This window comes from Podarcis tiliguerta (genome assembly GCF_965153285.1).
Source record: "Podarcis tiliguerta genome assembly, chromosome: 1".
In the NCBI taxonomy this organism is placed as follows: domain Eukaryota; kingdom Metazoa; phylum Chordata; class Lepidosauria; order Squamata; family Lacertidae; genus Podarcis; species Podarcis tiliguerta.
The window spans coordinates 66,291,138-66,314,597 of NC_139534.1; the positions used below are offsets into that span (position 1 = coordinate 66,291,138).

Genomic DNA, 23,460 nt, shown 5'->3' on the forward strand with positions numbered 1-23,460 from the left:
AGGAAGGGAGTATCCAAAAACATCCAGCAGAGGCTGTTTGCTACTCTCAGGATTGACAGGCAAAACTGGTCACTTAATAAATGTGCTATCTGCATCCATTAAAATAAATGGGTGCAATATTTGCAATCAGTACATCGAGCAAAAGTTCCTTTCTGGAAAGAATAAATACTTTCCCTGGCTTGGATTATACAAAGTCCTAAGGAGACTACTTTCTTTAGCATAGACAGAGTGCTTAGAAAATCATACCTTTTCCAGCTGTTGGATTCCTTCCTCCACACAGCAGACAGATGCCAATGTCCTGAGTGTCTGAGGATATAGGCACCTGAAGCAATCCTGACGACAGATCTTAAAAAGAGCAACAATGCCCCCCTCCTGTTGAAAAAAAATCAGGAAACCAGTTGGAATAAATGACCATGCAGTCCAATGCAGTCTTATTTCAGGACAAACTATTACTCTTTTCATAATTTCTTCTATGTACATATCAGCAGCTCAGCAGAAACAAGCTTCTGTTGAGAGCACATATCTTTTAAATTTAAATTTGTTGCACATATGGTGAGTTACCATTAGAATTTCCAATTTCCAGAGCACTATATTCTCCTGAAATATTAAAATGAAAACTGTTCGTTTTGCACTTCAACTAAAAGTAAGAACACACACACAAATTATGCGTAATTATCCACATGTCTGCTTCCCTGTCTGTAATTACTATTTTCAAATAGGTGTAAATCCTACCCCCCAAGACAATGTTAGCTTTTCTGAGTGTCTTGAATTAGTTCGTTAGCAATGTGTTTGCTTTCACAGGCTCCTTGCCAGAATCCAGACCCAAGTTCAGAGGCAATTGCCTCAGTATCTAATGGAATAATAAAATGACAGGCCAATGCAGAAATAAACTTAGTTCTGTTTAGTCTTGCTGAAATCCTGGACACCACAAATTTCAATACTGATTCGAGTGAAAATTATCTGCAGATAAGTTTGCTTAAAATCCTCGGCTTGAGTGGTTTTGCAGTTTCATGAAATTCTTCCTTTTCCCTATTACATTTGCATTACACAGCAATAAGACAATTCAGAAAGCTTTACTGGCAATAGAGCAGCCCAAGGAAAGCAAATGAAATTCCATTGATTTATGGAATGAAAATGAAAGGCAAAAGCTGCTCTTGAATAGTCCTATTATCTCCCTGGGAGCTAATGCAGAACAGTGGCCCAAGGGTTGCCATCAACCTTTTCTTTGATTCTACATAAAAAGAATATAGTCCAAGAGTTTAATTTAACTAGGAAAATATACTTATTCGTTAAATTTGCATTTTGCCTTTTCATCAAGCGGTTCTCCAACGTTGCACTTAGTAAGTAAATGGATATGAATGTGTATTTAACCTGGTGATAAGTAGGAACTGTATCCACTTTTTCATAACAAAACCTGACTATATCTTACTCCATTTGCATACCATGGAAAATGCTAATGTTCCAGAAGTGATACAGACTTCTGCTGCATGCATTTGAATGAGCCTTGCATTCACCATCAGATGTCCTCCTTGAAGGAGGGCTCTTTCAGTGGTTGTTCACACACCTTCAGGAAGGCTAGCCTAGTGCCTGTGGTCTTCCAGGCACCAGACGAAGAACCTTTAATCACCCAAGTCCACAGGCATGTTACTATTGCTTGATTTCACTAATAGTATTAATCTAGTCTGCTGTGTTCTGCTTACAATTGACAGGAGATACTTGAGCTTTTCCCTGACATTTCCCAGATTCTTCCTTGAGGAGGGGAGACATCAGCACGCCTAGCTGCTCATCACCACTGTGGAAGGTCAGTGGGGCAATCATCTGTCATCAAAATCCTACTCCACAGGCAATGTGTGCCACATCTTGCATCACACAAGGGCCATAGCATATAGGGCTGGGAAAGACTTCTGCCTGAAACCCTGGAGGACTGTTGCCCTTCATTGTAGACTTTTAAAAAGAGAGCAGGTGGCATTGTGGTCACTGCTGACAATGTGCATGTGTTGCCCTCATGCTGCTTTGAAATGTCGGCAGTAGAAAGCAGCATCCAGGGCCAAGCCTTCACCCAGCCAAGGTGGAGAGTTAGGTTGCCTCCTCTGAACACCATTTCTCCAAAATTTAATTGTCAGAGGAATTGCCCTTCCCTCAAAGACCAATTATTTTCCCACTACCGCCACTCCTCTGCAAGTTTATTTAAACTTTCACTCGCTATTTAAATAGAGCTGGCTCGAATCATCCCTCACCATTGGCTGATGTGAGTTGCAATCAAACAACTTCCTAAGGGCCACATGTTAGCCACCCATCATTGGAAGCGAGAAAATTGGCCTCGGAATCACACTTCTTCAGAGGCCCATTCTACCACTTCATCTGTGGTATATATTTTTACCTCAGAGTGACCCTCATTGCACATGCAATTTTGGGGCATGTCCCCTGAGCTTTTCGGCTACACTAATATCAGCTTTCCACAAGCAGGAAACCCAAGCTGTGTGTGTGTGTCTGTGTGTGAAAGCAAAGAAATGAAATATCGGAATGTGACATAGTTTTATAAATGTTTGCACACATGACTAAAAAACAATTACACTGCACTTATCCTAAATCAAAGGCAATATGTACTGTGCAGAGTTTGTCATTGCACGTTTAAAAGCCAGTGCAGTTGATCAGTTTACAGGATGGCAGCAGGACCATCAGGCTTTACTGAAGGGCTATCTTTCTTCTCTACAGCCTTATTAAGTGGGAACTTTAAATGGATGACACTGCTAAGTCCCCGCTGACACTAGTGCATTAGCTGGAAACAACTGTGTGACAAAAAGGCTGCGCGGCCGCATGCTTTCATCTACCGCTGACAGAAAGTGAACTATCAGCGTACTTTCAGCAAAAAGCAAAATATATTAACTGCATAATATCATTTGCAGCTTAACGCATCCACTGAGAGAGGAGATGCCAGGTTCAGCACCAAATGGTCCCTGCATCTTCAGTTGCCTTATTCCGCAAGGGAGACCAGAACGCCTCCATGGAATAGGAAACATTTCGTTTAGAAAAAGTAAGGGAGAACATGAGAAAGAGGTGCAAAAGTATGCACAGTGCGTACAGATAATAGACAAAGGTTTTTCTCTCTCTTTCACAATACTAGAACCTGGGGTCATTTAGTGAAGCTGTGTGAATTAAGTATTTCTTCAGACAGTTCATAGTTAAGCTGTAGCATCTACTGCCACATAATGAAGCGATGGCCACCAACTTGGATGGCTTTAAAAGGGGACTGGACAAATTCCTGGGGGATAACAACAACAACAACTTATATCCCATCCATCTGGCTGGGTTTCCCCAGCCACTCTGAGCAGCTCCCAAAAGAATATTAAAAACACGATAAAACACCAAACATTAAAAACTTCCCTTAATAGGGTTGCATTCAGATGTCTTCTAAAAGTCAGATAGTTGTTTATTCCCTTGACATCTGATAGGAGGGTGTTCCACAGGGCAGGCGCCACTACCGAGAAGGCCCTCTGCCTGGTTCCCTGTAACCTCACTTCTCGCAGTAGAGGAACCGGCAGAAGGCCCTCGGCGCTGGATCTCAGTGTCAGGGCTGAACAATGGGGATGGAGACACTCCTGCAGGATATCAATGGCTATTCGTCATGTGAGCTACATGACATGCAGTACTGGAGGCAGAATGTCTCTGAGTACCAGTTGATAGGTATCACAAGTGGGAGGGTGCTACTGCACTCATGTCCCACCTGAGAGCTTCCCAGAGGCATCAACTTGGCCACTGTGGGAAAGAAAATGTTGGACTGGTCCAGTAGGGCCTTTCTTGTTCTTGTGCTTCAGGAAGAGCATGCAAGCTGATGTGATGTAGAACCTAGGATTAGAATTGACAGCTGGAGCTCTGTACTCTACAGTAACACCGCTTTGCCTTTCATTTCTGTCTCTCTCCCTGATAGAAGGTAAAGCCAGTTTATTATAAAATAGCTGGTTCAAAGAGAAAGCTATTTGGGTACAGTGGATTGCCATACAGCTTGGGCAATTTTCTCCATACACTGCACAGGTCACACATTGCATAGGCAGCTGAAGGGGGAGACTGGAAGAGGTTCAAAGGAGACTGGCAATGCGGTTTGTTTTTTTAAAATAAAGAAACAAATAAATGAAAAATAAAGGTTGCGGGAGGCAGAGCAGATGGTTTAACAACTTCAAGAAACTGAACATGTTTAATCTGAGAGGGAAAGGATTAAAGGAAGGAGGCTGCAGGAGCTTTTCAAACATTCTTGCTCCTGAGCGTTAAATGCTGGACTCAACCCTTTATTTACCACAGGATGAAAAACCTGGTGTGATCGAAGGGCATTCTAAATATCAGAGCTATAGGGCTGAGAAACATTTTAATGGAAATCCACTTTATTAAAACAGCATTGATTTTCATGGTGTAGCCTGTAATAATAAAAGGATGAATCTGTTCCATGGAGGTGTGTGCAAGAAAGAGAGATGAGTAAACTGCCTAATTTAAGGTCCCCCTTCTATATCCTCCAGCCATGTGAAAACTGATGCTTTATTTTATTTTTATTTTTTAAAAAACAACCCTAATAGTTATCCAGTTCTTAAGTCTTGACTCCAATGTCACTGGTATGGTGAGCAAGTCGTAAATCATGCCCTCACTGCCTCTTTGGTGGGCTCAGTAGATCCCCTTTGGAGAAAACTGTTTACAGGAATCTTAACTATGTTTCTGTGTTTGTTTGTCTGTCTGTCTGTCTGTCTGTCTGTTTGGTCTTGCCTTATTCTTAACTGTGACAAACACTGAAATAATTTAGAAATAATTTGCTTTAATAGAGCCCATTTTCTACAAGTCCAACAAACCATCCTTAAGATTAATAACCCCGCTTAACTGAGGTCTTATTGTGATGGCAAAGCTTTAAAAAGACAGATTGTTTTTGCAAGCGCGGTAAGATTTATGGGTCTGGAAGCTGACAGTCCAAAAGGCAGATAAACCATGATAGAGAATTTTCTCTTCAAATCTTCTGGTCAATATGTACAATTGAATGTATTCAAGTATTATATGTATGCCCTGCTTTTCTTTTCCCACACAAAATGAGAGAAATATAAAATACAGATGGGTAAGAGGAGTCCAGTGGAAGGGGCTTTGATTTCCTTTGCCATGTGGCTCTACAGATGAAAGACTAGAACTCTGGGTTATTGAGTAATGGACCAAATGAAGTACTTTGTTACACAACCCACAAGTCACTTAATTGTCAGGATACCAGAATGGCCAATGACTTGCCCTCATGGGTTCCTCAGAGCATTTAGCTGCCTACATGGACAGGAGCACCTCTGGCTTGGGCAGATTATCTCCATGCCTTCATTAACTATGGCTTCTCTTGTGTGCTTATTTGCTTGGATTATACAGCTTCTGTTCACACAAGTACCAAGCTAACATGGAAAGATACCCATCAATTTTGGGATCATCATGGTAGGCACGCTTCCAAAGCAGCTTGTAATTTGGGTTTTAGGTGAATTTCTTTTTTAGGGTTAGAATAACTTCAGAAAGGACTATTGTGGCCACGGTTATTAGCTGTAGTAACTTAATGGAAACTCCAGGTTTGGGGAGTAATATGTCTGATGAGGATGATGAAGTAGTCAAACAACAAGTGATGGCTCTCAGCATTATGCTTGTGAGCCTGATCCATATCAGAGACAGAATGCTGGGCTAAATGAAATGTTGACCTAAGCCAAAGAGACCATTCTTATGCTTGTAGGCTGAGAACACAATCCTAGAGGCTAAATAGCTCTTAGCCATTTATTTGCTGCTCTTAAAGCTGCTTCTTATTTTTGACTGTTCTTGGCACTCTCTTTTATCTTCTTTTGTACTGTATTGATTTTGTGTAAGCTGCCTTGTGTACTTTTTGTAGAAAAGTAGGCTGTGAATTCAGTGACAATAAGCAAAATAATATACAGCAATAATTCAAGGAACTCACAGTATTATTCCATGCAAATTTATTCAAATGGAAATTCCACAGTGCTCTTTGGGGCTTATTTTCACATAAATGCACATACGATTTCAGTCTGTTTCATCTAACAGATTGGCTATGTCAAATATAATATATTATATTTACTTCTCTTTCTTACCACTCCATGAAATCCTGTATAAGTATGAAGAACCCCAACACAATGCCTAAGCATAAAGTTCATTTTTTTCATTGAAACCATTCAATCAAGGTGACTGACAGCCCAAACAACTTCTTGTCAACTGACCTTTTGAAATTAAAAAGATGTGAAGAGGCAATCGATTGAAGTAATAGAAAGTTCAAATGATTTTATTTTATTTTATTTTTATAGAAAAAACTTGTTTTGAAAGAACCTTGTATCTCTGTGAAATTAAGACCACATCTTCTGGAGACAAATGATTCTGCCATTTATTTATTTATTTATTTATTACGGTAATTATTACATCACAATTTTTTTCCCATCTTTCCTCTGTAGCTCAAAGCAGAATACATGGCCCATATTCCATTTTGTCTTAACAACAACCCTACAATGTAGTTGAAATATACAAAAAAAAAGTCCAGTAGCACCTTAGAGACCAACTAAGTTTGTTCTTGGTATAAGCTCTCATGTGCATGCACATTTCTTCAGATACCTTAATGTAGGTTAGGTTGAGAGCTGGCGGTTCTTGCCCATGGAACTCTCATTCTAGTGAAGCCCATCTGAGTGCTTCACTGAGTTCATTCTGCAAAGCAGCAACTACCTTCCTCTGCAAGGCAGGATAATGGGTAGTGCCTTGGGCTCCTGCTACTGTTACACTGCTAGGCTGGCTTGCTAAACAGCTGCTTTGGTTATTGTGGTTTTAATATTGCAATTGTTTTACAATTGTTTTGACAACATTTATCTTGGCAAATATGAGAGCCCATTTGGACTGACTTGTGGACATTTTTTTTTAGATAGAGCATGAATAGATAGATTGAGATAGAGCTTCAGAAACACTGATTTCCTCTTAGAATGCAGAATAGCTTTCCTGGTCATTTCATGTTACAAGACACCTACAGAAGAACACATGTGCCAACAAAGATCCTAGGAAGTTTTCAGATTGCCTGAGTACAAGGGGGGCTTACCTTAGCAATGATGCGGCACAGGTGAGAGCCTTCCTGGGTAAGACTGAACAAGTTGCTGGTAGCTGATTCAGCAGAATACAGATTATCTGATGTGTCTATTTCTCTCACCAGGTTCTGGGCAACAAAGACAAGCATAAATTTCATTTACTTCCACATATATGTGCAAACAGAGTGATGTCTAGGGCTTGGCTTCTTGGTTTCTTGTGAATTTAGTTAGCTTAAAGCTTTGTGTTGAAACTGCAGAGTTTTTGTTTAGGGGAAAGTGCCATTACAGTGGTGCCTTGGTTCTCAAATGCCTTGGTACTCAAACAACTTGGAACCCAAACACTGCAAACCCAGAAGTAAGTAAGTAAACCGGTTTGCGAACTTTTTTCAGAAGCTGAATGTGCTCCCTTTCAAGTGTTAGGCTTCCGTTTTGAGTGCAACACTTCCGTTTTGAGTGTTACACTGAGGTCTATCTGTTTTTGCTATTTATTTTGCTCTTTTTGTTTTTGTGACTGTGTGGAACCCAGTTCAGCTATTGATTGATTGATTGATTGATTGATTGATTATTGTGTGACTGCAGTACATTGTTTATTGCTTTCATTTTATAGATCCATGGTTGTGTTAGATAGTAAAATTCATGTTAAATTGCTGATTTAGGAGTTGTTTTTAAAAGTCTGGAACAGATTAATCCATTTTGCATGACTTTCTATGAGAAAGCACGCCTTGGTTTTGGAATGCTTTGGTTTTGGAACAGACTTCCTGAAGGGATTAAGTTTGAGAACCAAGGCACCACTGTATAAGAGAACAAGGGAGGCATTCATGGTGAGTTCTGGCACCTCTTTTTTCTAGAAAAATGGCCCTGGGAAAAGCCAAACTGCATTTCCAAACCCCCAAAATGAGAACATCAGTGATGAATCCCAGGAGACCTCAGAGGCTGCATGATACATTCATGGGATGAAAACCAAGCAAATATTTTAATACTTCCAAACATTTTCCTTATTGTTACATATAGTTAAGAATATTTACTAACCTTTATTTCATGTGTTAAAGCTAGTTCTATCAATTGGCCAAAATACTGTGCAACTGTGGTTAGAGCATCATTAATACAAGATTTCATAGACTTTAATATCTGCTCATCTTCAATCTGGATGCACCTGAAAGGAAATGTAAGAAAAATAGTGCAATTGTCCCTGTGGTGCTTCAGCCATCATGTGAACAGAAGCTAAGCCTTTACCAAGATGTGAGACCAAACAGTAGCTCTTAATATTAAGGCACCAGTTTAAGATGATGACCCAAAGCACCAGTTCACTTCTGTTCAGAAATAGGCTAAAACACAGAAATGTAGAACCCCGCTATGTAGAACCGCCATTCCTCTACTAACAGAAAAAAATATTGCCTGCATCAGAGCCAACAGATTACAAGCACTAATTGAGAGTATAAAGTGATCCATTTATTTCAAACCAATTATAGCACTGGGCAAAACAAATATTTTATATTACCTTTCAGTAACTGTTGTAAGTTCAGAACATTTTTCCACTAGCATTTTTTCATACTGCAGATGAAAGAGAACAGAGATGTGTTGTTTTAGTGTTATCGTTTGTCTTTGCATTATGGGAAATGATAGAATTACATTGCTTTAAACAGAACCAAAGGATGAATTTTAATTTAAAGTATTTTTAAAGTAAATTTAATTGATTGTGGCTTAGAGGGGCAATTTAGAGCAGGAAATCAATGGGGAAAGAAGTTTAAGGACTTTCCTCCCACCAACCCCCCGTTTCTCTGCTCTAAGCACCCTCATTTCAAAGTGGCTTTTCTCTAAAACAGGGGTGGGGAATCTGTGGCTTTCTAGACGCTTCTGGAGGGCATCTTCCATCATCCCTGTCCATAGGCCATACTGGAGTCCGACAGTATATGGAGGGCCACAGACTTCCCCTCCCCTGCTCTCAAAAAGAGGTTGTTTAAGCATGTGCATGTAACATTAGTCTGGCATTTAAAGATGCTAACTTGAGAACAATTCTAAGAGGTGGAAACTGAGCTGTACCCAATCAGCTGGGTTTTGAAGAAGAAGAAGAAGAAGAAGAGTTTGGATTTGATATCCCGCCTTTCACTCCCTTTAAGGAGTCTCAAAGTGGCTAACATTCTCCTTTCCCTTCCTCCCCCACAACAAACACTCTGTGAGGTGAGTGGGGCTGAGAGACTTCAAAGAAGTGTGACTGGCCCAAGGTCACCCAGCAGCTGCATGTGGAGGAGCGGAGACGCGAACCCGGTTACCCAGATTACGTGTCTACCGCTCTTAACCACTACACCACACTGGCTCTCAGTGTGTGTAGTGGTTAAGAGAGTACATAAAGTGTGTTTTGAATGCAGAAGGTTCCAGGTTCAGTCCTTGACATTGCCAAACTAAAACATTCAACTAATGACCCCTACAAGCAGAAGCCCATGTAACGACTTTGAGCAATTGGGTTTGCCCCCTTTCTCTTTCCCCTGTGTGTCCCCTATAGTCCCCCCCCCTTTGGCTCTGGGAGACTCAGGGAAACCCCTGAAACAGCAGGGAGGGGGGACAAGGAGAAGGCAGGCCATTCCATTCGGCAAACAGAAATGCTTGTGGGAGCCAGTGTGGTGTAGTGATTAAGAGCGGTAGTCTCATAATCTGGTGAACCGAGTTCGATTCCCTGCTCCTCCACATGCAGCTGCTGGGTGACCTTGGGCTAGTCACACTTCTCTGAAGTCTCTCAGCCCCACTTACCTCACAGAGTGTTTGTTGTGGGGGAGGAAGGGAAAGGAGAATGTTAGCCGCTTTGAGACTCCTTCGGGTAGTGATAAAGAAGAAGAAGAAGAAGAAGAAGAAGAAGAAGAAGAAGAAGAAGAAGAAGAAGAAGAGGAGGAGGAGGAGGAGGAGGAGGAGTTTGGATTTGATATCCCGCCTTTCCCTCCCCTTCAGGAGTCTAAAGCGGTTGATATAAAGTGGTATATCAAATCCAAACTCTTCTTCTTCTCTTCTCTTGTGCTGATGAAGCTATCTGTTCAACACTACACTGAATTCCTCCCATAGGTAGGAAGTGATGTCAAGGGCCCCTGGCTGTTACCTTGGAAAGCAAGATGCCTGTCAGAGCTATTGAGCTAGATGGGGAAACAGTCTGAGCTAGTATAGGCAGCTTGATAGGTTTCCCATTATTACATGATGTGTCTATTTCCAAAACCCAAGAGGATGAATTGGTAATATGTTTAGAATAAGTTTTATTCAAAATGAAACAAAAACATGCATGTAAAGTTTTCTATGGGGTCTTTCCTTTAAAAACAAACAACATTTATATCAGCATTCTGGATGCTGTCATTTCACAGTAATCCTACCTGATGCATTTCTTCCCAAGAATTCCTCTTGAATGTATTGTATTCATTTATCATTGAACGGACATGGCAGTTGACTCTTACTGTCATGCTGTGGACCCTCTCCCACCTGTTCTTCTCTAGTTTTTGAACAATCCTGGTTAGCTCAGTGCTTATAATCCAAGCTCTTTTCAGCAACAACTGCAAGTTATCACAAGCGCTGTGTTCCGATGACAGAGAAAATTCACTTTGGGCATCTTCTTCTAGGCTGATTGGTTTCGACTGAAGAATACACATGCATTCACAATCAGTCATGAGCTTCAAGTCTTCCATCCACCGTTGAACAGAGTCTACCTGGATTAAATGCATACTGAAAAGAAGGGCGGGGGAAGATGAAAATACTACATATTAGTATACTAGCTTCTATCTAGTAAATCTGGTGCAGAGCTTCTACATTTCAGGCACAAGATTCAGGCACAAAAAGTATATTGAAGCTCCATTGGGCATATGAAAATGAATACCAGCTGAATGCTAGACATTCTAAGGTTGATTCCATAAGCATTAATTTTCCGGATTCTATCAAATATCCACTTTCTAACAGTGGACGGGCAGATGTATTGGAGAGTCAAAATTTAGGGTCTGATAGAGACAGCCATTTCCTGTTTTTTGTCCCCAAGATACTATATACTGCCTCCATTTAGAGATTATATTTTATCCATAATCATGGCTAATAGCCATGATTATGGATAAATAGACCATTTATCTCAGTTTGAGAAAAAGGCAACAGAATCTACTTTGTTCCAGCTAATCCACTTTATGAACTACAGCTACACATGGTTTATAATTTGTCTGCATGCATAAACTGTACAGTAATGTCCATTCCTGCAATAGCTGACATTTGGTTGAATCATATGTGCCTGTTTAACACAAAATACCCACAAAATTCCTGAGATTATGTTACATATGCACATAAGATATGCACATTAGCCATGGATTTCCCATTCATGGTGGCATATGCAACTCTGCTTAAAGGTTTGGTCTTCAGTACCTGCTCCCCATTCCACTCCCCAGCAAGTTAGTAGCTTGTTTTCACTGTGATTATTTAACATGCCAGTCACACTTTTATATAAGACTGGTGTCAGATTCTAAACATTTATTTAAATGTCAGTCACAATGTTTTAAGTTGCTTGCAAGTCTAAGTATTCATAACCAGCATTAGAACCCCAGAGCTATTTCATATCACGATTTTCCATGCAGCAACTCAAATTGACTTGTTCAGTAATTTGGGGGTGTTGAAGTAATCTTGTGAACATTGGACACATGTCCAGACCTTATTGTTTACAGACGACACAAGAATAAGCACACTGCCAGTTATGTTCAACTGAGAGGTGCTGCTCGTCTGTCACTACAGAGGAACCATACAGAGAAGTGTACTGACCTTGCTGTGAGGGGATTATTCGCAAATTTAAACTGAAGGTACCTTTGATCTGCAAGCCAGAATTATGACTCTAGGAGGATTCCTTGAGGTATCCAGCAACTTTCCTGAGCTAGCTCCAAAAGTCACAAGAGTTACCTTAAACTCAATCTATGACCAATATTCTTCCTTATTATGGGTTGTAGTTTTCATGTGCTGTAGTCTTCAAAGCTGTAATTTGATTAGTTATGTTTTGTGCCTGTTGTATTTTCACACTGTAATAGCTTCTTTCATTCATACTCTTGTTCTCAAGATTCTGATTTGTTTTAGTGGATTCACTTATTTTTCCTGGGTTGCATCCAGTGGTGGTTTTGCCTTGGCAGGAAACACTTCAACTTGCACAAGTCATTTTGCCATTCCCTCTCTAACCAGTTTGACCCTGAGTTGCTCCTGAGGATTACTGGGCCTTCTAGAATACAACGGGGTATGGCTGAAAGGGCTGCAGTAGTTTGGTGAGGTTGGCAGCATTTGGGTGCCCTGGGGTGCACAAGTAAAAACATTTCCCCCTAAAGCAAAGCCATTATTTGACGCAACCCTTTATTTGAGTGCATATATATATATATAATCATGGAACATAAAATCCAGTCCTCATAATAGATTTCATAAATGCATTTTGTATTCAGTACAGTGGTACGTCGGGTTACTAACTTAATTCGTTCTGGAGGTCTGTTCTTAACCTCAAACCGTTCTTAACCTGAGGTACCACTTTAGCTAATGGAGTCCCACTGGCACACAATTTCTGTCCTCATCCTGAGGTAAAGTTCTTAACCCGAGGTACTACTTCCAGGTTAGCGGAGTCTGTAACCCGAAGTGTTTCTAACCCGAGGTGTTTTTAACCCAAGATACCACTGTATTAGCCTGGCTACATATAAAACAACCATACTAGGTGTATTTTATGGTCCAGAGTGGAATCTTAAGAACAGCAGCTACTTTGCCTTTCAAGGTGCACAACAAACAAGCTGCAAATATATAGCTCTAAGCACCACTATATTACTTCTTTATTATTCTACATTTATTCCCTGGTTTCAGTTAAAATTAAAATCAATAACTGAACCAGCAGAGAGAAACCTTTACAGGCAGGAAAACAGCTTAACTGGTTTTCCTGAGATTAATAGAAGTATTAGAATGGCAATCATTCTGAGCCCACACTAACAGCTATAGAAATGGCACTGCCTTTACCGTTCCTCTTAGAGATGCTCTTGGTTCAGACCCTAATTAGATTTCAGGAATCAATGCTGGGAGTGTTGCAAAAAAAGGGGGGGATCTTTTCTGATCTGTACCATAAACATTCATGCTGAATGTTTTGGGTATATATTCAGTAGTTCTAGAACTTGAATGAAAACTATAGTTACAGGCCATTTGTCTTCAGCTTGAATTGTTGCTGGGCATGCATCTTTCAGCAAATGTAATTATTGTGATCCAAACATCTAAAGGAGTCTCAGGGTACTATAGTAAGAGTTGTGCGTGTCGGAAATAAGAACTGCCTTGTAGGGCAGGGGACAAGAGAATTAGATCGTGAGCTTTCACCTTTCACTTACAAGCTTTAATTCATCTAATAGATTTTATCCTGCCTTTCAGTGTATCTCCACTATCCAATCGTCCAAGGCAGTTCATGAGTAGGATCCTGGGTTTGAAATACAAATGCACATTTATGCAAAATTTAGAGCACAAGCTTTGAAAGTAGAAGCTTCTGGGTTTAATGCTCAGCTTTTTCAGATAGGGATGAGAAAGACTCCTGCCTGAAGAGCAACTATATACAGTACCAAGCAACATGGACCATTGAGGGGATTCAGTATAGGACAGCTTCATAAGCTGATATGAATTCACATGTCTTCAATATTATGTTTTCCAATATTCTATAATGCTGTAGGGTTTGTGTCAAAATATTTCTCTAAAATACATGAAGAACAGCATTATATAAAAGCTATGAGAATTATAAATATATTAGCATTGTAAGTGTTTTGGACCTATAGATAGGTGATAGGTGATAGATGATAGATGATAGATGATAGATAGATAGATGATAGATATAGATAGATGATGATAGATAGATGATAGATGATAGATAGATAGATAGATAGATAGATAGATAGATAGATAGATGATAGAGAGATGGACATTTGTGTAACTGTCTAGAGGTGAGCTGTTCGTGTGTATCAAACCCTGCACAGACCTAACAGCAGGTTGAACATGTCAATCTCTGACAAAACTGATCATCTCTTTAGTGGGAAGAAAAACTTTCAGAAGAGCAGATGGCTGGTGCTATTAAAGCTGACATTTCGTTGCTGGCAGTGTCAGAAACAATTCTGCTCATCCCCCAGTGGCAAATGCAGAGAGACATCTTCAACGTGTGCAGTTACTGGTCCAGCCAGGCACACACCATCCTTTCTAGAGACAGATGCATTGTATTGTAAAGCCTTCAAAATTTGAGAGTTTCCCGTTATGCCAAGGAGTCCGGTCCAAAACACTTTAGATAATAAAGTAAAATACATGGCTAAACAAAGTCAGTCACATTTCAGGTGAAGTAAAGTACTATTGATTTTCAATGTGATGAGCTCCTAAGTATTGTCATTTCTTAGAATGATTTAGGCTAAAACTCTGAACTCACATACTCTTAAAATATATACAGTAGAGTACAAATGAAATAACTGGGACTAATCCACGTGAATGGCTTGAGGACTTGCATCTTTCTTCTATATTGCTTTTACAGCAATTCAGAAAAATACATGAAAAACATAAACAGAGTCACTACGGATTTAAGACACGCACAGAAAACCAGCTACTTGATCAAAAGCCAGACAGAAGAGCCAGGTCTTACAACTCAGGATTAGATTTCAATCATTAATCCAGTTGTGTAGACAGTCACACTGAAGGTGACTTGAGCAAATGTAATTAGGTACACAACATCCACCTTGGACTCATGAAGACCTGATTCATAAACCATAATGCTTGCAATTAAGCCTGATCTCTTCCATTAAAGACAGCAAGGCTTAGTTGGCTTGTGGGTAATAGTTCAGGTTTAATTGGTATGAATCTTGTGCCATAAATTACTTAGAATATGCAGGTGATGCATAAGGCAAAACTGACTTCTTTTCTGTCCTTGGTTACAACCCTAAAGTTATGAAAATCACTGTTCTGAAAATCTAAGATTCTACATTATTTTGAATGGATCTATGCCAGCGCTAGTCACACATTAGTTGTATTTAGATGTCACAATAAACCATGGTTATAATGAATGTTGCAAGCATTGCCTCCCCCAGGTTTGCACTTATTTCTCTACAAGGGATTTGGAAGTTTGGGGTTCCATTTTTCATTAGCAAGAGCTTGTCATCTCTTTCCAGTGAAACAAACTATGTTTATTCTTAATGTGTTTGAAAGAAGCCAACTTCAAACAATGGCTTGTTTCAATGAACCAGAGTTAAGATTAACCAAAGTTTAAGGTTTGACTGACATGTGAGAAGTGAACGTTTCTGATCTCCTCACAACTTTACTAGAGGAGGGTGGGGAGCATAGTAGCCTGGGAGTGGGGGAGAGACTAAACTAATTCCCATCACAATAAACCATGATTTATCATGATATCCAAACACAGCCATTCTGTACAGCTAAAGGTGAATCTAGGGTCCTTTCTCAGGTGTGTTCATTCTTTTCAAACCATAATGTTGGGGAATCACATGGCTCCTATCCAGCTCATAGAAAAAAAGTATGAAAACTTATGTAAAGAGAGCTCTGCATACTCACTCTCTCTCTCTCTATCTATCTATCTATCTATCTCTGACATAAATTAACTATGGAGAACCTGAGAAACACACATGGTTCAAATTGAAAAACACTCTCTCAACTTCCTTCATTCGGGCCTTTATATTCTTGACTTTTTTTTTAAAGCCACAAATATCTGTGACAAACATGGTTTAATCGCATTTGACCATATGCCCTAACCAAAATTACATGCTTTCCTAACAGTCTAAAATAATGCTTACAGAGCGTTACAGGAGCCAATGGGAAAGTCTTCCAAATCTGGGGTGAGTAATAGACAGCCCAAACCTACATTAATTCACAGTATGGACCCTCTTAAATGTGTCTACACGTTTACCTTTCCATTTTAACTATACACACACATCAATAATTATTTGCATAGCAGGCAACTAATTAAAGAAATTATAGTCATCCTGTCCAGCAGAAATTATAGAAAATGAATTGCCTTGAGACAGGTCATTTAAACAAAACAAAACAAAACAAATCCCTTCTGATTATTCAATCCATTTTTTTATATATGCTACCATAACCCCATTTCAGTTGAGGATCACTTTATGCTACACATGCTCTGCTTCATTTGCCTTTTATAACCCATAAGCATCCTATACTATTTTGTGAGTGGAATTTATACTAGTGATCAGAATTTAGCAGGTGCTCACCACCTGCATCCGAACTGTGCTCCGAAAATGTTTGTATAAGAGGATAGTGGTGCTGTCTCCTTGGTGCAGTATCCTACGATCCAGCATAGGATTCAGATAAAAGGGAGAAAGCAGCCATTTCCCACTCTAGAAAAGGGTGGAGCTCCATGGAGATGGGGCACACACTTGTGGGGAAAGCAAATTTCCACCATAAAGCACTGGATCCACTTTCCTACTGCACTTAAGAGCGGTATAAATGTCATAGTCCACAACACCTGTCAACAATGGTAGATAAGGTAGATTGGTGAGCCACAGGTGATATTTAATGCTGTTAGAAGAAGTGTGTGCTATATTTGAAAGAATTAGGTGCAAGATGTATAGAAGTTATATCTGAAACATGTATTCTAAGACATTTCAGCTAATCATTACAAACTAGAAGAATATGGATTCATTTCAGTGATACGTTAAATGTCATTTCAGCTGGGGTCATTTCTTACCCTCAAAAAGCCATACAAAAGAATGCATAACAAATAAATGAAAATGAGGGCTAATGGATTGTTGCTAGTATGACACAGAAAAGCAATATTTTTAGAAGGAATATGAAAGAGTAAGCACTCGCCAGAGAACATGTAGTCGTTCTTATAAGTGTGCTTAGTTTTTCATGAGCGTTCATCCCGATTGGTGTTTGGGGAGGTCATGTGACAAACAGCATTCATCCCAATCTGCAATGTTTATACATTTTCCTGCCAAAATAATTTCTTCATCCCACGTTTCAGTACAGATTGGTGCAGTGTAGATCAGAGCTTTTTTTTCCAGCTGATGCTCACCGGAGCTCAACTCCAGCACCTCTCAGGTAGGCGCCATTGCCATTCCAAGAGAATAAGGGAGACGTTCATTGTGAACTCCAGCACCTCTTTTTCTAAAAAAATAGCACTGGTGTAGATGCACTGGCAAAACCAATCCAGCAGTCCAGTCAGTGCATGCGCGCCATGTCATTTTCCACATCAAATTGCCCCTCTTGTCCCATAAGCAGCAACAACAACACACCTGCCACAAAGCCAGTGTTGGTGCTCCACTCCACTTCTGGAGATATGGGGGGGGGGGAGAGTGGGGAAGGGAAGGCAAAGCCATGGAAGGCTTTGAAGGTAAATATGAGGAGTCTGTGCTCCATTCAGGATCAGACAGAAAACTAATGTGGGGATTTCAGGTAGGGTGCAGTCGTCTGCATGATGAGAATGGTAAGGCATTAACCTTGGAGCTTTGTCAGTTTGTGCTAATTCTATTAAAAGCATAACACATTAAAGTTACCACTGTTAGAATCTCAGAATATATACAACGGTATGGCATATTGACAAAAAGGCCATTTATCCCGACGTAACAATGGGGGGAAATAGCTACATATAAAAGCAGCAGTAAAAATAATTCAGGAGAAAAGCACATATCCTTCTGCCAGCCAAAGGTATTCTAGCTTAGGTAATTGAAAAAATATATATCTGCCCTACCTATGAATAACTGTGACTGGCCACACAGTAGCTTATGGCTGCACCCTTTGCCAAGCCAGCTTTGCAATGTGTGTTTTCTGCAATCCTGATATTAAAAATCAACTAAATATTAAGTGCATGGATGGAATAATGCCCATGAATTAATGTCACCAGCAGCAACAAATGCTAAATTGGTTGTGCTAAGTTGCATCAAAAGAGTGTTTTTCACTAACCCACTTTGTGCTCAGCCATTTGGTCACAACGACGATTCCTGTGGAAGGCTACTACAACCTACAGTTTGCAGGCACAGCAGCATCCTACCAACCTAGCCAGTCTGGAGCAGAGCAGGATTATGTAGTTGCCAGTGGAGCAAATTTTGGTTCCCGTTCCTAAATGGGTCAAAGGATGAAAGGTTCCACACACAGAGAGGCACACACCTCTTCTGCATGATTACATTAATTGGCTTCAAGGCGGGCTTCATATAGCTTGACTTTTTTTCACTCTGTATGAGTTAGGTCACAACAGACAGATTCTGTGTAAGTTACGAAAAAGCTATAGTAGGGAGCTTCTGACCTGTAGGCTTTGCCACACCTACCCATTTGGCCTGTGAGGCTGTTCTGACCAAGTGTCACCCACCTGCCACACATAATGGGACATGGATGGCACTGCGGTCTAAACCACTGAGCTTCTTGGGCTTGCCTATCGGAAGGCCAGCGGTTTTAATACATGTGACAGAGTGAGCTCCCATTGCTCTGTCCCAGCTCCTGCTAACCTAGCAGTTCGAAAGCACCTGAGTGCAAGTAGATTAATAGGTACCGCTGCAGTGGGAAGGTAAACAGTCATCCCGGGAAGCACTCATCCCGGTGTCCTGTTGTGCCAGAAGGGGTTTGGTCATGCTGGCCACATGACCTGGAAAGCTGTCTGTGGACAAACGCTGGCTCCCTCGGCCTGAAAGCGAGATGAGAGCTGCAAGCCCATAGTCACCTTTGAATGGACTTAACCATCTTTTCTTGCCTGCTTCTTCAGAGAAAAGCAATGACAAACCTAGACAGCATCTTAAAAAGCAGAGACATCACCTTGCCAACAAAGGTCCGTATAGTTAAAGCTATGGTTTTCCCAATAGTGATGTATGGAAGTGAGAGCTGGACCATAAAGAAGGCTGATTGCCGAAGAATTGATGCTTTTGAATTATGGTGCTGGAGGAGACTCTTGAGAGTCCCACGGACTGCAAGAAGATCAAACCTATCCATTCTTAAGGAAATCAGCCCTGAGTGCTCACTGGAAGGACAGATCCTGAAGCTGAGGCTCCAAGACTTTGGCCACCTCATGAGAAGAGAAGACTCCCTGGAAAAGACCCTGATGTTGGGAAAGATGGAGGGCACAAGGAGAAGGGGACGACAGAGGACGAGATGGTTGGATAGCGTTCTCATAGCTACTAGCATGAGTTTGACCAAACTGTGGGAGGCAGTGGCAGACAGGAGTGTCTGGCGTGCTCTGATCCATGGGGTCACAAAGAGTCGGACACGACTAAACAACTAAACAACAACAACCATCTTTTCTGACCAAGCCTCACCCACTTGCCACACACACTACAGGCACGGTGCAGGTAAGGGTGTGGCGGTGCCAGAAAGGAAAGACATGGAGGACAGTGAACATTTTGAGGGATTGCAGTTGTGAGGGGATTGTCACTCAAGCCAACCTACTTAGGTTGGTGGACTAGGGATCTCCTCTTTGGCCCTGATGGCCTAATTGCCTCTTTTCTTCTTTCCGGGGTGTGAGGTGCCCAATGGCTCTGTGGTGATAAAAATGGCATTTGACTCCAGAAACTCACCTATATTTCCAAAAATGTTACTAGTGTGTCTGTAAATTTATGCAAAAGGTTAACTGATGGCATTGGGTCATTTCTCTCAGTTTCTCATTTTTCCAGTCTTCAGTTCAATTGTATCAATTCAAAAAAACTGAAAATAAAAATTCATCAGAATTTTAGTGCAAATTTTCCTAATATTTCACCTGATATAAACATTTTAAGCAAATATACCAAATGTAATGCACATGTATATATTTCACATTTACATCCATTTTTATCCACACTTTTTGGAGAACTATATCAAACATTTCAGAGTTTTATTGGTGCCTGAAGCGCATCATTGTTTAACCTGCAGATGATAGAAGAAAGACTGTCTCTCTGTGTAATTCCTTATAACTGACATAGGTGGCTATTAAAATTAAATTTTTCAGGAAATTATTGTTGATTTCACTCCAACGGCATCGATTGTATTGATCATTACAATTGTACAGATGTAGGTTAGATGCAGCAGTACAGAGTTAATTTTTCTTGAATAAATCATCTTCATTGTCACCAGTGGTGACAAATTTATAAGTTATGAATATGCACTATAAGTTATGAATATTACAAAGCCTGGATATCTACAGGGTTAATGAAGTGTTGCGGCAACACTTCGGAGTATCTGATGATTAAGAAGTCCAGAGTTGTTGACGGAATATTTATTCAGTTGATTGGTATATATCATCTAAAAACATGGTCAAAACAAAACAAAAAAGAAGCAATTAAAAGGCATGCATGAGGGGCACCAATTCCACAATGAAACCCATCTGGAAGCATCCAAAAGAGAATAAGGTTTAGACTGCATTGTGATTAAAGCAATGTTTTCACCCAATAGTTTGATCCTGTTAAGTATCTTCTACCTGCTTCCAGTACCTGTGCAATCATACAGAACCATTTCATTTATAGGAGCAATACTTTCACATATTTCCATCATGAATACTTGTGTAAATGTTGGTACAGCTGTTTTACTGGGAATTCTTTTCAAAGGAAAAGAATACAAATAGTCTTGCATGATATGCTTGTTGCAAACCAGTTTTTCTAAACCTGGAGCATAGTTTACAGGAATAGTCTGGAAGTCTTTTATTTATTTTTTTTTTAAAGTGTGATTTTCCAAATCTGCCGTGGAGAGGCTTACGTCAGAGAGAAGCTACAAGTCAGAGTCAGCAGTTCAGCAGGTTCATCTTTGAATTCTTTCAGCACTTTTGGGTGAACGCCAAGCAGTCCTGGTGACTTATTGCTGTTTAATCTATTAGCTGCACTGAAACATTTCTTCCACCGAAATGTTAATGTGTGACAGCTTTTCGGATATGCTACCACAAGACAATAAATAATTCAGGGGTGGGTATTTCTCCAGTATCCTCTGTCCAAGGAGGATAGACAGATGTGGAAAATTCATTAACCTTTTACACAGCAGTTTTCATGATCCAAGAGCTTGCCACTTATAGTGGCCCAGTTATCCTTCAAAATACCTGAGAAGCCAGTGGCGTAGCGTGGGGGGTGCAGGGGGGGCCAGCCGCACCGGGCGCAACATCTGGGGGGGGGCGCTCGCACTCGCAGCTCTCTGCCCCTACCTGGCTCACTCACTCTCTCTCACTGCAGTGCTGGCTGTGCAAATCCGATCCGAGCCGCTGGGTCGCCGCCCACTGTGGAGGGGGAGGTGCCAGGCATGCGGTGCGGAGAGAGAGCGAGGGACTATCTGGGGGAGGGACAGTGCAGCGGGGGGCGCAAATTACTTGCCTTGCCCCGGGTTAGGGGGCGCAAATTACTTGCCTTGCCCTGGGTGCTGACAACCCACGCTACGCCACTGTGAGAAGCTACACTGTTCTTATACCAGAAATACTGATGTCGTAGTAGCACAACTTGTCTAAACGGTTCTGCAAACAAAGCTCTGGACCCCCTCCTTTGCGAGGGTATATTTTCCCTTTACAATGTCCTTCCTTTGTTTCTTGATGTCATCATTCCCAGAAATGCAAGGTAGAATCCAACAGAAGACCAGAACTGGGGGGAACAGGGGACTATTTGAATGAGGAATCATGAGAAGCCCGAGACATTTTGGCACCTGAGACAAGCCACCAATTGGTGCTCACCCTAATCTCACCCTGCTGGGGAAGAAGGGATAAGTGAATATCTACCTCAGAAACAACAGAGGAATAAAGATCTACATTGGGATTTGCTGCCTCTGTGGATCCTGCCACCTAAGGTGGTCACCTAATCTAGCCTCATAGGTGAGCTGGTCCTGCCCTTTTTGCTAATGGATGCCTTTTTGTCAATGGAACGAAGACTACTAAATTCTACCTACAAGACCAATTATTCCTCTCCAACATTCACTAACCAGGTGCCTTCGCTGACTGATATATCCACCTAACTACTTATGCAATGTAAGCCATATAACACCAGAAAACTAGTCTCACGAAATCCTGCAGCTTAACTTCTGCTAGCAGGATTCATTTTGCAAGCCACCTGGCTCCATAGCTGTATGAATAAGCTAATCACATAAGTTTTGAAATGCATGAATCAGCCAAAAATACCTACCCCAACCCCACCCAAAACACCAATACTTTGCTAACCCTGATCTTACCAACACTTGCAATTTTATCTAGTCTGTGGTGACATCATGTTTTGAAAGGCTAAATCTCAAAAGGAATCGAAATTATGGAAACTCAGAGAATGAGAGGAGGTGTCTAAACAGGTAGCACCAGACAGATTATTAACTGATTCAAGAATATGAAGTCACCCTACTCATTTCTTGTCACTGAATGAGAATGGAGCTCATTCACTTCCCAGTGAACTTCTAAATACAAATTAGGCACTCAGTATGCCAAGGCATTAAAAAAAAAAAGAACAATGTTTTCCAGAAAGAGAACACAGAGAACAAAAATAAGCCAAGTGTCCTGCGATGATTGTTGCTTTGGGCTCAAATAAAGTTCCATATTATTATACATGAAAACAACCTTTGGAGTTAGAAAACTGAAACAGCAGTGGATGCTATTGTCTTTGCCACAATAGCAATATCGTCCTCTCAGACTTGAGGATGTAACCCCTGACACTAAATATTAACAAGCAGATAGTTTTTCTGCAGGAGGCAATTTGCAATAGAAAATAAATATTAGAATAAAAATATTGTTCCAAATATATATGTCTCCCTGTTTTACTCTAAGGATTTAAAATATCTAGATTTTTTCCCCTAGAGTATAAAAATTTCTGTATTATCTTGCCCTTTTTGTAGAAACAAAGAGGGAGACTTCCTGGCCCATTAAATTGTAAATTAGAAGTTTATAGGCCTGCAGACAAATAAATAAGCAAATAAACTGGCTGGGGTTACAATTAATGTGTGAAACTCGGGAGCTTTACACCTCAGATGTGAACATAATAGCAGCAAAAATCCAGCCCTTAAAACTCAAATCATCAAACTAAAAAGAGCAGCAAAACCAACAATCATCTCTTCATGCTCTGTTTCTTCCTGTGAGATATTATAGTTGGCTAATGTTTTCTAATATTGCTTCCTGTCCTGAACCCTGCGGCTAGAATGCACTCACACAGCTGTATTAATGAGTAAAAAGATCTAACAATTTAAAGAGCTTGGAAGAGCTGGTTTTCACATCTAACAATCTGAAAAGTGAACTATCCCAGCTAGCTTCCAGAAAAGAAAATGTCTGTACTGTTCTCCTTTCTGCTCTCTAGCCCCTTAAATGAACTGGCTTCCCCTGACCAAGTGACACATTGTACAAGATTTGCTTCCAATTTGTCTTAACACCTTAGCTTAAAATGATGGTGGGTCCAAATGTTTAGACTCAAAACCACAGAAGTACATATTCTCATTCAGTCACAACATCCTGCTATCAGAATATAATACATAGGCTGTCAGGATACGCAGA

General features: G+C 40.6%; 1 protein-coding gene across 2 annotated transcripts in view; it reads right to left on the reverse strand.

Annotated features, from left to right (window-relative positions):
* INSC (INSC spindle orientation adaptor protein) overlaps positions 1-23,460 on the reverse strand; it is a 134,525-nt gene that overhangs the window by 46,634 nt on the left and 64,431 nt on the right. For both annotated transcript variants that reach the window (XM_083408237.1, XM_083408236.1), the window contains exons 3-7: positions 10,418-10,763; positions 8,566-8,618; positions 8,097-8,220; positions 7,082-7,195; positions 247-372 (exon numbers count right to left, since the gene is read on the reverse strand). In XM_083408237.1, the coding sequence (XP_083264363.1) occupies positions 247-372; positions 7,082-7,195; positions 8,097-8,220; positions 8,566-8,618; positions 10,418-10,763 (763 nt within the window). The remainder of the gene's footprint in view (positions 1-246; positions 373-7,081; positions 7,196-8,096; positions 8,221-8,565; positions 8,619-10,417; positions 10,764-23,460) is intronic.